Source organism: Montipora capricornis, chromosome 8 (genome assembly GCF_036669925.1).
Source record: "Montipora capricornis isolate CH-2021 chromosome 8, ASM3666992v2, whole genome shotgun sequence".
Taxonomy (NCBI): Eukaryota; Metazoa; Cnidaria; class Anthozoa; order Scleractinia; family Acroporidae; genus Montipora; species Montipora capricornis.
In genome coordinates this window covers 36,186,242-36,201,241 of record NC_090890.1, presented here as the reverse complement: position 1 = coordinate 36,201,241, position 15,000 = coordinate 36,186,242, and the positions used below count along the sequence as shown (strand labels likewise).

Below are 15,000 nucleotides of genomic sequence, written 5' to 3'. Positions count from 1 at the left end.
GTTAAAGAATATCTATCTTGATCAAAAACTAAATCATTCGATAATGCAGTGCCGAGTTTTTATTAGCTTGGCCATCATGCTGTGTGAGCCATTTTAACATGCTCTACAGTTTTTTTTTCTTTTTACAAAATAACGAAAGGAAGACTCGCGCTTGTTGGATATGAGATGAATTTACTAGTACAAGTCGGTGCTACGCACGTGTCTCCTTGACTACGTCTCATCTCATATCCAACCCGTGCTGGTGGAATAATTGTTAAGTATCAAACATATTGACTCACAAAAGCTGGTATCAACTGGTTGATAAATCTCTAAACCAGGCACTGCCTCTCCCTCAAGGGGCTATATCTAAAGAGTACGTTGAATTGACTAAGATGCTCAATACATGCTTTTAATGTACCCATCCTTAGACTGAGAAAAAAAGATTTTCGTAACAAAACCCACTTTCATCGAACTTAAAACACACAGACGGCAGAATAGATCGTTTTCACTGTCACGCAATAAAAAAATAAATCGAAAACCATCCAGTGGAAAAAGTCAAGAATTCGTGATGTTGTAGAAGATAAATGAAGAAGTCACTTCTCCAAGTTTTAGGCCTGTGCGTTCCCCAAACTTCAGATATTCGTCGAAATGTTTCGCAGAAATTTACAGAGCCCAGTATGAAAACGCCATGTTGGTGCACATCTGTGGTGCACCAATATGGCGGCCGGAAAATAGTGTCAACCGTGTTACTTACTTTGGCTATCTAGGTGAGTGATCATCTGTACTGAACAGACAGCTATTTACCTAAGCACTTTTCCTAATGCTTTAAATTCTAAAAAGGCTCAAAACCATGAGATAAATATATATTTCTCAATAAACTCGATCGTCGCCTCGTGTCACGCATCGCTATAACTCAGAAATTCAAAATCCTCTGGTTTCCAAACGAAGCACGCTATTGAGCTTTAAAATTGCAAATGGATACAAATTTACCGCCTCTTATGCCTGATGAGGATAAAAACTTTCGTGGCTCTTTAGTTTTGGATTTTAGAAAATGATGACGTCACGTGAAAACGATCTATAGTGCGAGTTTCAATTGAGTGTCGTAAAACCAAAACCAAAGTAATTACTTTGGCCAATCAAAAAGGACGGAGACAATCCAGTAAACCAATCAAAACTCGAAGTAATTACATGTTGCCGACACAAAGCGCGGGAAAATGTGAACACGCGAGCGACGATTGGTTTTGCATTCACTTCTGATTGGTTGGAAAACTTGGTGCGAGAAATTTGAACCAATCACTGAGTGAAGTAACCATAAACCAAAGTAATTATCTAATTACTTTCGACACTCAATTGGAAACCGCTCTAAACATAATAAAATGAGAAGTACCACGTCCGCGTTGGGTAATGAGATTTAAAACAAAATCAGAACGCTTTCTAGATGAAATCTTAAAATGTTCATCAACCCAGTCAGTACGTCATATATCATTACGATGCACGATATTTATTGTTATTATTATTATTTTTTTATTTCTTCCCAAGAATGAGATACCTTTCGAAGTGAAAAAGTGGAAAAAAAGAAACTCTTTTTTCACTTTTTAGGAAATAACGATGAAACTTCTTTCCAGAAAACCTCTCAGTGGTCAATGCAAATAAAAACAACCCGCAGCCTTCACTGACATGAAATGGATGGAGAAGATGGGTCTTATAAAGTCGGCACAATGTTACGAGAGAATTTTGTCGCCGGAGCACTGTCAACTCTGAAATCATGCAACAAAATCTTAAGAGTGTATTGTAGGTCAAGGAGTTGAGCTTTTTCAGCAGAGTGACGTGTGGTTGGACATTAAACAAGGACCTTTTTTTTTCCAGCTCATGTAACTCGATATGAAATTTCATGATTCTGACTCATGACACTGAGGTTAGTTGTCTGTTCATAATTAAAATTTCAAACGCAAATCAGTGCAGGTAGTCCGGCGTAAATACATCTCTTGCGCAGACTAAAAGCATTTTCAGGGAAACCCAGCGATAATTAGCATCGAATGTTTCGTAAGCCGAGTACAGATTCCGGTACAAAACATTCGAGATTTCGTAACCTGGGACCACGCACCGCAGTTGGGGTTATGGAGCGAAAAGGAACATGGCAAATAATAAATTGGCGAGCGAAGCAAGCAGGCAAGAGATTTCGTTCTAACAAACAAGGGTATCTACATGCAACACCTTTCATATCGGATATGTCGCAATCTCGGCTACAGTGGACACAGTAGAATATTTAATTAACCCGCATTGGCGTCGAAAGTCATTGTAACGAGAATGGCGTTTGGGTGGATCTTTAAACAAAATATACCCTTCTGGAGCTCAAGAATGGAAAATCAATTGTATAAAGACAGGCGGTGAAAGATATATATCAGGAATCTTAAAAGCGACAAGTAATGGACTTCGACAACAATTTGATCTCCGTATCAACTGGGTGAGCTTTGTTTCTAAAACAATATTTACTAACCGTTGTGTGTAATATGTACAACACTCAAACCAACTGGCAAATTCTGTATGGGCTAAACAAACATCGAGGGAATCGAACGCCTTGAATGCAACTGTACGTGTTTACTGAAGTCGCATCTCAGCTGTCTGGCTATTTACATGCTTTTTGCATTTTTGTAGTCAACCCTGCACAGTCTTCAGGTAAAAGTAAAGTAAAAGTAAAGTGGTGCATTTATATAGCGCCCTTATCACTAACGTCTCAAAGGCGCTTTACAATGATCAATTTACCCCCAGCGGACTGGAAGCATATTTAGGCGCAAATTGCAGCCGCTTCTCAGCAGCCCATGCATGCTGGTACTCATTTTACCGACCTCGGAAATATTCCAGTCTCGGCAAAACCAGGAATGGAACCCGTGAATGGAACCCGGGACCTTAGGGTCGGAAGGCAGACATCTTACCACTGCGCCAACCCCTCCGCTCTAACATAACATAACATAACTTAACATAACATAACATAACATAACATAACATTTTATTCAGGAAGTTACAACACAAATATAAAAACATCTGATTTGACACGAATTGGGTTTCTTGACTGGTTTCACGCACGCATCGAAATGGGAAGGGTTTTTTGCCACTAATAGCAAATATGTTGGTTGTTTCAATAATTTTTTTTCGCTGAAGAAGGTTTTGTTGATTCATCGTGTTGTGTATTCGGGCTTAACAAACTTGCATGCGTGGATTCAAATTGACACCCCGCGGGCAGTTTTCATAAAGATGACAGGAAGTCGTGTTCTTCCTGGCAAATTATTAATTGGAAGCTATAGTTTTAAACGTCAGAAAAAGATCTGTTGTGTCACTGTGGTGTAAAACGAAGTTTTTTTTTAATGAGGCCAACCATATTTCTTTAAATTAATCCAGTTTTTGCTACGACTTACTGGTGCGAAGATTGTTTACATTATTCATTAGCACGAAGATTTTTCAACAATACTATTGTATCGCTTTAGAGCCCAAAAACTTTCAGATAGTAAAAAACTTCATATTTATTAACCTTTTCCTTCGCTTTTGTGTTTGTCAGCAATTGTGATTTGCGATAGTTGAGGTTGCCGTGTTCACTAGTATGATTTTGCATCTCCTAGATGTTTAGATTTTCAAATACAAACTCTGTTTTGATTAAAACAGACAAAAAAGGTTTCCTGACCCGAGAGATGAAATGTAAGTTTTTCGTCAAATATCACAAAAAAATCAAAAAAAAACTAAAGACGGAAGTTTCTTGGCTAAAATGTACGTTGTTTTACTCTAAAAACGACGAACAATTAACATTATTCCCTGTAATTCATTCAATGTAAACAGGAAGGTTGACACAAGATGATCACCTTCACCTTTGTGGTTGCCTAGCACGTGATCATGATTTCTTCCTTTTGACCCTTAATTCAAGAAGTCGGAGACTGCTGAAATTTTAGTGCTTTTAAGATCTATTGCCATTAATCTTTCGCTGAGAATGGGAAATTGATCTGTCTTTTGGCTACCTGGGTGGCAGAGGAATTTTTTTCAAGGTCGGAGAGAACGCTCCGCGACTCCAAATCAACGGTCGATCGTTGACCGGAGCGTTCTCTTCAACCTTGAAAAATATTCCTCTCGCACGGGTATCTTTTAGCTTGCCTTTTACTGTTAACTCCCGGCTTTTACGGTACTTTTTAATGCAAACGTTAAGCCAAAAAATTTGTCCAGGCATCATATTAAACTGAAAAGAAGAGGAATTATGAAACAGAAACAACATGTACAGTCCTTCCTTAGTGTGTGAAATAAACGTGTGCTTAGTGCAACTGCAAGACATGCATGACATGCAGGAAAACGTCTTCAGGAAACGGGACAGGACATCAGGGGCTCTCTCTCCCCTTTTCCCTGTGTAACCAATCGACTTTCATGTGGTGCAGTGTGCATCTGGCAGTTTTACTTAAGACAATGGTTAGTCCAGTTTCAGAGCTTTTCTTATTTCAAATACATTTTGCCTTGATAGATATACATCACTAAAAGTGAACTTTTCGGATGGGGAGGTGCGCTCTTGACGCAATTTCTTTGGCCCCCTCTTTGTGGAATTTTCGGATTCACCCCTGGGACACAGTCAACACGACAACATGATGCGGTGAGCCAAAGGCTAGCACGACATGTGGGTAACCTCTCAAATGGTCTCAATGGCCCCACACTTGAAAAAATTAACTGGAACACCACCCAACTCAGTGCCTTCTATTTTTGTAACACGTACCACCGGCAACTCAGTTTACGCTCGTGGAGCGTCTAGGAGCGTCTTTGTCCATGCAAAACCATATCTGTTGTCAGAATGGCTGATAAAATGTGCAGACAAAACATACTGCTATCCTTTCAATAATTGAAGAGATACGCTCACTAACGTAAACCACAGGGGGTGTAAAATAATTGATGCATCGCGTGACTTAAGCACACAAAAACAAAAAACATCGCATCTCAGTATCCCGCCGATTTTCTGCTGGTTTGCTAGCACTTCGGAAACCTCAATATCCCTGAAAAAGTCTCCTTTTTTCTTAATCGGCTTTGGTGCTCTGTAGAAGGACTAAATCTGCCTTTTATTTGGTATTAACATCGCCAATATCCACAATCTTCGAACCTTCTCCGCTAAAATACAAGCACAACTCTACGTATTTTGCTCCTGTGTCACCCAAACAAAGTGCACTACGTATGCATCACGTTCTTGATGAGTGTGCGATTCTCAAAGCGGTGACAGTAATCAAAATGTGATGTTCGTGATGCAAAAAAACGAGCTTGCCTAAGATGTTTATAGTTGGCATCGCATACGTTTGCGAAATAAACATTATTCGACACGAAAATTCATGAGAAGTGAATTTTTCATCTGGCCTAAAAGACGACTGAATGTGACGACCTAAACCCTAACAAACGTGTTTGTGCTTAATACAAAATTCTTAAATTAGTCCCTCCTCTCGCTATCTCGACAGTTCGTCTCCATTTAACATGTAATCTACTTCCTGTCGCATGGCATGCACAAACCGAACAAAATTAGTAGTAATGGAAGTTGTCAGTTACTGAAGTTTTAACAAAACAATGAAATTAAATTTGCATTTGGAATTTCGCAAAGAAATGTACCTTTCTCGACGTCTGATACCGACCTACAGCTAGAAGTGTTTCTTTGCATGTTAAAGAGAATATATCTTGTGTACATTTCTTAACATTCAGGATACACCATGAAAATAAATGAACTAACCAATTCGCGATTCAAATTGTTCCCTACCTTTCCTAAAGGGTTAGTCCTCCGCTTGCAAAGAAAACGGCAAATTGGAGAAGGATGGCGAGAGGAACCATCATCACGCGAATGATCTTCGCCCTTTACGATGGAATTGTGTATTAACCACCACAAGGAGAGCAAGCCCAGTATTGGCGTCATTTTTTCATCGAATACCTTTGGGAATAGATTCTCGGCTTGACTTCAAATGGTAGATTGTCCAGTGGGATAAAGGTAAAAATGATTTGTTCCCACTCCAACTTGAAACAAGTCGACGGGCGACTCGACAAAACGATTGTCACATATTCGTGACTGACATTTAATTATGTTAATAACAAACTCAAAGTAACACGTCATATCATCAGCATTGGATTGGAGATAATTGGGAGAAATTTACACGGCAGGATAAACAAAAACAATGCATATGGGAAACCATAAAATGAAATATTGCTTTATTTAACTCATTTCCGAAAAGCCATCCGCGCGAAAAATTGCTCTCTCCCTAGTTTTTTTTTTTTTTTTTACAAAAAATTATTTGAAGTTATGTCTAAAGCAATCATCATTTAAAGCTTATAAAATAAGCTTCCCAGAAAAAAAAATTATATTTTAAGTATCATTAGATCATTTGAAATGACAATGCAAACAATGAATGTCGTAAACTACACATAAGGGCACAAGAGGAAAGCCAGTTAAAAACACCTGGGCCCGGTTCCTCGAAAGCCGATTAACTTAATCCAGGATTAGCGTAAACTTTTGTTTCACGTTTTCAACTTTTTGGTGAAAGTTTGTTTTGCTTATTTTTGTTTTTCAAGATTGACGTCTTCTCATGTAAAGTTCTGCCAAAAATCTGCGTTGAACAGCATTTGGGAGTAGAGAAATAAACTGCTTGGTTAATTTTTAATCTTAGATTAGCGTTAATCGGCTTTCGAGGAGGCCCTGGTGAATTTTTACGTGATTCGAAATTTGGAGTCAGTACCTTTTGAAACCAATTGAGATACGGTAAACATACTAACGAGGCTACGAGTACCACAAACGCGATTCGGTCTCCCTGGGGGTTACACGTATTGCTTTTAACCAATGAATTTTCGCTTGCTGATTCTATTGTGCATTTTTCTGCAGTTCCGGTTTTGAAACACGTTTAACCAATACTCGGTACAACATTTAGCATGCGAACGCAGACGTCGTGTCTCTCCGATCGCCGAAAATACGTCTGCCTTCGCAGGTTATACACCTTTAGTATGCCGAGTAATAACTCGTTCCTAGGGTTCTCTCCTGGACAGGGGAAGAGAAGGAGAGAACCCTGGGAACGAGGTTGGCAATTGTGGTGCTCGCCTGCTGAGAGCTGAACCAGAAATGGTGTGATGCGAATCATTGTTTATGATATGCACCTGTAATTTGCATCAAACACAATTTGTTCCATCTCTTAAATAATCAAAACCGTTAATTAATCGTGGGATGTTAACAGAACACTATTACTTTTCTAAACTCTGCCTCATTCAAAGGTCCATCAATGATGAGCTCCTGATGATAAATATGGGCTCAGTTTTCTTCTACAATAGGTCACTTTGCACTGTCTTAATTAACTCGATAAATCAAGTTAGTTGGATGTTACTTCTTCTTCTTCTTTCTGAGTCGCCTCTTGCTTCCTTGGGTCACAGTCCTATTTACTGTCCCCATTTGGCTTTCTTGGTCCAATTTCAAAGATGTAACTTCTTTGTCTGCCCACGGTTCCATCTGACAAATATTGCTAAGATTCGCGGGTACCTGACGGTTAAAAAAAGATCCTTGTTCACGGTTTTGTCATCTGTTCAGGTTTGGACAACTGTAATTCGCTGCTCGTATAGGCTCTCCAAAACTACAACGTATTCAGAATTGACGTTGCTGCGCGACTTGTAGCTCAATTGACTAGGGCTGCTTGTACTGGTCCTATATGCTCCAGGAATTACACTAGTTGTTTGTTAAGCAGAGAGTTATATTTACAAATACCTAAGACCCACCTGCAGAAAACTTAAGGAGACAGGGCCTTTTCGGTCGCTGCTCCTAGGCTATGGAATTAAGGCCTTACCCATGGACATTAAGTTTAGTCCGTCGGTTTCGGTTTTCAAGAATAGACCAAAGAGACATCTCTTTAGATCTACTCAAAATTCCCTGTGTATTTATTCTTTTTATGTATTTAGGTTATATTAACGTTTCTTTTGTATAGCTTAGTTTAATTCTCGATTATAACGCGATATAGCATGAGCTTTTTGCACTTACCGGTATAAGAAAGAAAGAAAGAAAGAAAGAAGGAAAGTTTACCGGCAGCTGGGAGGGTGCCCCTCTTACCCGAAGCAAATTTTCTCTATCAGTTAAACGGGCCCGCGTTCAACCAATAAACGAAACCTGAATCGGGACTTTCTCTGTTGCTTTTTCTCGTTCTTAGAGGCGGCTGCAAGGCATTTGCTTTGCGCCGTGATTGACTCATTTGCTCTGTTCTGACATGTTTACTCTAGTCTGTAAGGCCAAGTGTATAACAATTACCATAGTAAAGTAGTTGCGCACACACACACACACAAAATTAATGTTCAATGCTATCAATAGAGCTTTTTACCGATACGGCGGCCATTTTGATTTCTATTGTTTCGAAAGACATTATGGGATGCCCAGGGGGCAAATTAATATGTATTTGCCCCCTGGGCATCCCATAATGGCTATTCGAAACCATAGAAATCAAAATGGCTGCCGTATTGGTAAAAAGGTCTATTTAAAAACACGAACAGAAAAGGAACGAAGAACAGGTAAAGAAACCGAAATAACTATGCCCTTCCCACCTTTTTTTAAAAGCAGCTTAGAGACGCATAATCCGTCCAGACGAAGTATTATGTTAAGACGGGACGAACTATATGACAGCCTTAAACCGTCTGGGACGAAGTAGGGCAAACATTTTTTTCTGCGTCTGTTATGATTCGTGTACTAGTAGTAAAAAGACGGGGACAAGACGCGTAATGCGTCTGAACGAAGTATCCAGTTTAGTGCATCCTCGAAGACGTATTAAAGTAGAAAGTTTGTCGAAACGTATTATGCGTCATGTCCCCGTTTTAGCATATTATTCCTGACGACCTTAACAGAGGCACACAAAATGTTTGCCCATTGGCAAGCTCGTCCAAGACGAATTATGCGTCTCTAGCATGGAAACGGCCATTGTTTCAGACGTAAACTGAATTAATTATTCCATCTCGTTCAGGTCCTACAATGTGGGCGAAGCGTTTTAGTGTAAAGACAGAAAATAAAAAGTTTATATTAAAGATTTCGCATTGGTTACTGAGAGAGTACCACAAAAATAGTTGCTAAAATGCATGTCGCAAGAGCTTGACGATTTCCTCCCCCCCCCCCCCCCCCTTCCTTTTCAACCAACGATAGTATTATTTTGTAACATTGCTCTTGCAGCACCCGTCGTCTTTTCTTGATCCTAGCTCCTGGAGTATACCCAAATTGACATTGCTCTGCTGTAGGTAAAGGACTTTCTGAATACAAAAAGTTTTCTTCAGGCAAACCACGTCCAAAACCATTTAAACCGCCAAAGATTGATAACAGCCAAATTTTGAAATTATTGAAGGAAAACAGGCATAGGCAAAGGAGCAGACAACATTTATGAGACTCAAGCTACATCGCTTTATTGACACTACTGTACAATATATACAGTAAATACCCCGATTAAGAACAAGTGGATTAAGAACATCAGGTTGAAATTTGCCCAATAAAGCACCGTATAAATGCGAACAAATTCAGCCTGATAAATAAAACATGTTCTTAATACAGAGGGAAAGGGTATTAGGATAAGGAAATACAGTACAGTACAATACAGTACAGTAAATTATATCAAAGTACTATGGTGTTCAGGACCATTACAAACTATAAAATCTATTACAAACAGCATTGTACGTTAATTTAAACCTAAAGTAATATATAATTTGAAGTATTTCTGAAACCAATTTTAAGAACATTTTAAGAACACTTTCAGGCTGATTTCTCACTAAGCACCCCTCAAGCAAGAACACGATCAGCCTCAAACCTGAAAAAAGTGTTCTTGTATGCGGGTGCTTACTGTAACTGTCTGGAATGTTTAACTTCGCGTTTGACTGAGCTGCGTTTTGTTTTCCAGGAGATTCAAGTTGTCTTTGCGCAGTATGCAGCTCTAATAGTAAACGATATTGTTTTGGTACCGTATATCATTATAGTGCCGTGGTAGATGTCTTGGGTAAAGATCCCCCTGAGAAGACATGTGGTTACTAGCAAATTACTAAACCCAAAAAGATAGAAGAAAATAAAAGGGAATCGGGAAACAATGGATTCGAGGCTGACATGTTGATCATTTTCAAATTCCCCTTCAACTTCTTTATCACCACAAGCCTCTGATATCTTTCTAAGATAAAATTTCACTGAAGTGAAGCCCGGTCCGATGGGGTTAGTATTTGGATGGGTGACCTCAAAATATACGACTTTCTGTCAGATACAAAGGACCGAAAATTCTTTATGCAAAACAAATATGAATCCAAAAGTAAATAACTATTGATATAAAGTTTTTAGGAAGAGCAGAAGGAAGTTTTCAGGAATTGTCGATCGACAATAAAATATGTTGCCACCAGCAGCAAAACTTGCAACATGACAAAAACATAAATTTTGTGCCGCGAATATGAAAAGTTACTTTCAGCAAAAACACATTTTGGGAGGTTTTTGCTAAGTTTAATTCTTCTATTGTACTTTTGGCTGCACAAGTAAATCGCAAAATCGAAAGTGACGTCGATTTCAGCGGCCGCTATTATCAAGTTACCTTATCTGTTTCAAGTGTTATAAAGTTTTACGACATGTTCAACACAAAGGTCACAACGGCCCAACTCATCAGGTTGGCCATTGTTTCCGCAAAGTTAAAAATTTACTCTCCTAGACGAGGTTATTTATCACCAATTAATTCCATCGTTTCGGAAATAGCAGCCTCTTTATTATTGATCAGCGTCAAAAATTCTTGCCGATTTTGGGGCTCATTTGTTGAAACTCAAGAACGCTTCCAACAGACCTGTGTATTTTCGTGAGTTATGCACGCGGTGCGGGCCTATTGTCACCACGGACTTACACTCTTATGCTCATACACTCTTATATAACCCAGTGACATAGCACAGAAAGAGAGAGATAAGAGTTTCAGGCCTCTTTACACGAGCTCCTGTCTTGAGATAAATGAATTTCTGAAATGAAGTTTTCTTCTGTGCTCAGCCGGAATGTTTCAATTAACTAGCACCGGCCTATTGGTCTTTTCTTCAGTTTACAAAAATAAAATGCTGCAAACAGTTAGATTCTACAAAGGCAGGATAAAAGGTCTGTCATTCAAACGATTCAAAATCTTCCTCTTGTCCTCGGGCCATCTGTATCTCATTTCGGCCCACAAAGGGACATCCCGCGGGTCAATGGTCATTCTTCGAGGCTGTGTGATACATACCATCTTGGCGGCGGAATGAGTTTGAGAGTAAATAGTTCGTAGTAAGCACATTTCATACCAGATTCGCTCGTGTTCCTGCAAAACGCAAATTTGAGACATTTGGTGCTATTTCGAAGAGTAATTGCTTAGTTTCCATATGCACTCTTTTTTTATCTAAGAACCTTTTTTTTATAAGGACGTTCCGGCTGAGAACAATTTTTTTAAGAACATTTGCAGTAAAACCCCACAAGTAAGAAGCTTCCATTTTAAAATTTAGCCTAAACAGGATCTTACATACTAGATAATAATTAACGGAAATTTAGGTTATATTGGTTCTTATTTTCTGAAGACAAACATCACTTTGTAGATAGCAGAATTTAGTGGTATTCGGTCTTCGTCCCATACGCCTCATCTGGACGTTTTTTGTTCTTGCATGATACATTGAATAACAACACAGTTTTTAGTCGAACTTAAATGGTTTAGAACGTTTTCAAGCTCAGATCGAAAAAAACAACAAACTTTCAGCCCCAAATTAGACGTTTTTACCTCAAAAAAAAAAAAGACTGTATTAATAGGTAAAGTGAAATTTGAGGCTTCTATCTTGAAGGGCAGTGTGCCAGAAAATAAAAAATCGAACATAAGTATAACCGTGACAAGAAGCACTGCTTCTTGATATTTTGTAAAGGCATACGAGTCCATTTAACACGAACTTAATTATGCCAGAGTGATCTTTTTTCAACCGAATTGGAGGCATGTGGAATTCGCTTCCACTTTCAGCGGAGACATCATCTTGTATTTAAACGTGGTGAATAACATATGAGGATTTCTTCTTCCTTGCGTCATTAAACGTGGTGTTGTTTTAATGCCCTAAATATCGATCGCTAAATTCCCGATACAAACCCTTATAAAATTTATGTAACGCAACAACGATTCTCCGTGAGCTTGGGGTACCTATGCTATAATATCTTGGTTTGGTAATACTCTTATTTCAATATATTCACTGAGTATAGGGTCACTAACTCTGCAAGTTTACGGACCATCCTGTTGGTATTTATACTTGTGTGCGGGGCTTAAGTGCTATTTTACGAGTCTTATCTTACTAGCACCAACTGACCTAAAAGCACTAACTCTATGGTACGTGAGAGTGCTCCTTTAAAGGTCTTATACAGCCCCAGCGTTTTTATGACGGTGACTCCCTCAGCAAACTACTATACGTTACCTGATGAGAGGATTGCGATTCCTCGTCAGCCACTCCGCACATGCGCAGAATGCCCGGTGACAAAAATACGAGTATCTTGCTCGCCTTTTTGATTTTCAGCTCTGCCCAACGAGTTGGACCCAGATTAACCATCTCGTTGCTGCTCATAACGTCCATTTCAACTGGGTAACCATTCTGTCGAAAGTAGTTGACAATGCTCGCAACCGCTCGCGTAAAATCTTCATTTTCTGGATAATAGCAAGCATAGAAGAATTCCGGATCTGATTTGAAAAAAAAAACATATTTAAGGGCTTGATATGTTTACGATAACGCGACATCCAAGTTAAGGTTTGTTTAATATTGTCGATACCCTCTGGGCCAGCAGAGACACGAATTCAACATGGGAATGTGGCAGTTTCCTATGCCATTGGGTGCAAACGCCGTTTTCGCTGGTAGAAAAAAGTAAGTACCAGGGCCAGACCCATAAAATTCGGATTTGAAATTCGCTGACATGAATTGCAAACAAAACAAACCCCATCTCCTAGGCGCATTGTGTGCACTTTATGAATAGTCTGTGGGTTGTTTACCGTCCCTTGTACGGTTATGAACATGGAAAGTTGTGAGAAGGAGCCTATGGTTTATTTTCCTTATCCGAGAAGACTAGTTAGTCCACCCCTTTGCACTCTCAACAAAGGTAGCAGTTTGTCAGGGCCTCCCGCACCGTAGTCCGATACTCAACCAGCAGAGCCGACCGGCCAGCGGTTGCCCTCTCGCGTTGTCCCAGCCGATGAGACCCCACCGTTTGTTAGCAAAAAACCACCCGTTGGTCGGTGAGTTTCCCTGGATTCTCTCTTCACGATCATCTGGGGATACACTTTAATCTCCTTAAATTATTGGTTGAAAAGGTTTCAAACCTTACCATTCGACTTCATTGGTAAATGATTAACAATCTTGGGGTACATAACATCGGTGTCGTTAGGATCACCACGATCTGTTGAAATATATGCACATTTGTTCGTTAGCAAGTTGTCTTAAGCCAAATTAACACATACAACGCAAACTCAAATGTCATGGGCAGATCTAGGGAGAGGGTGCAAGGAGTGCGCACCCCCTACTACCCCATTCCTTTTAGTTAGTGGTGCACCCCCCACCCCCCCCCCCCTAAGAAAAATCCGGGATCCGTGCTTGAATGTTCTTGTAATATGTCAAAAACGAGTGCGAGTGTTTCACCAGGGATTCCAAACACCGAGAAACAGATGAAAGCACGACGCCGTAGGCGGTGTCAAGGTGTTTGGAACCCCTAATGAAACAGATTTTCACATGACTTCTCAACCTTTTTTCACTAAGTATGAGTGCAATGCACTCATGGTTAGAGTGCTCGACTCCGGATCGAGTGGTCCGGGTTCGGGTTCTGGCTGGGGACATTGTGTTGTGTTCTTGGGCAGCACACTTTACTCTCACGGTGCCTCTCTCCACCCAGGTGTATAAATGGGTACCGGCGAAATGCTGGGGGTAATCCTGCGATGGACTGGCATCCCATCCAGGAGGGAGTAGAAATACTCCTAGTCGCTTCATGCTACGGAAACCGGAGATAAGCGCCGGCCTGATGGGCCTTCTGGCTCGTAAGCAGTGACTTTACTTTATGAGTGTAATGCATGTGATGATCTTTTTGTTTCATTTTATCAGACAAGTAATAGTAATTTTTAAAGAAATGAATATTCAATATTTGGGTGAGTTTAAAAGGTAGATTTTTTGAATAAATTCACATAATAGGGCGTGATGGAAAGCGAGTCAGAATCACGTCGTTTTCGCCTGGCAAAATCGTCTTCCCAAGAACGGTGATTCGGTCAACAAGGCCGTTCCAGTTTCAACTAAATATAATAGTAATTGGGCTGTGAGCATTTTCGCTGAATGGCAGATTGCAGTGGACTTTCAGAAGACTACGAAGGACACAAGGTTCAAGTCTTGAGTGCAGACATGCTATTGGGTGTCTGAATTCGTTTATATGCTCTGGACGCTAATGATAAGAGGTACTCCGAAAGTTTTATATCGAATATTCGGGAAATTTAAAATGCATAGTGCGCAAGTTTATTTATGTGTTTGTTTTTTTTTTTTCCGAATGTTTATTAGCATAAAGGTTCATTTAAATCTTGATACGTTCTTGAACTAACTCGGGCGTTACTTGATCTGTAGTTTCATTGGGTATCAAGATACATGCACGTGACAAAAATGAGGCACTCTAATTGGCTAACAGCCTTGTGAATTATTAATGAGTTTGAGAAGGGTAGAATGCAATCGCCAGCTAAAGGATGCTCAGGCCGGCGAACAAAACATCAGGTCCCGGTTGTTCGAAGGGTGCATAACGCTATCCACTGGATAACTCAATTGGTTTTGCTAGTGTTTATCCGCTGGATAGTGATTTATCCGGTCGATAGCGTTATCCACCTTTTGCACAACCGAGGCCTGTTCTCTCGTGAAAATGGTAGAAACCCAAGGATGGCATAACATGGTTGAGTTTGATTCTTGGGGCCCCTGGCTTCACGGTGAATGAATGATGTTGTTGACCGACGTGTTGACAACGTAAGTCGAGTTCGCATATTAGAGTTTGCCGATCCCTTGTTCACA

General features: G+C 39.9%; 2 protein-coding genes across 4 annotated transcripts in view; both read right to left on the bottom strand.

Moving 5' to 3' along the window:
* The window catches only part of LOC138059522 (uncharacterized), a 31,906-nt gene extending 25,848 nt beyond the window's left edge, over positions 1 to 6,058 (bottom strand). The window contains exon 1 of the mRNA XM_068905169.1: positions 5,738 to 6,058. Within this exon, the coding sequence (XP_068761270.1) occupies positions 5,738 to 5,890 (153 nt within the window). The 5' untranslated portion in view covers positions 5,891 to 6,058. The remainder of the gene's footprint in view (positions 1 to 5,737) is intronic.
* Positions 6,059 to 9,355: 3,297 nt separating this feature from the next.
* The window catches only part of LOC138014229 (uncharacterized), a 30,887-nt gene continuing 25,242 nt past the window's right edge, over positions 9,356 to 15,000 (bottom strand). For all 3 annotated transcript variants that reach the window (XM_068861257.1, XM_068861258.1, XM_068861256.1), the window contains exons 11-13: positions 13,295 to 13,366; positions 12,397 to 12,656; positions 9,356 to 11,273 (exon numbers count right to left, since the gene is read on the bottom strand). In XM_068861257.1, coding sequence (XP_068717358.1) covers positions 11,058 to 11,273; positions 12,397 to 12,656; positions 13,295 to 13,366 — 548 coding nt within the window. In that variant the 3' untranslated portion in view covers positions 9,356 to 11,057. The remainder of the gene's footprint in view (positions 11,274 to 12,396; positions 12,657 to 13,294; positions 13,367 to 15,000) is intronic.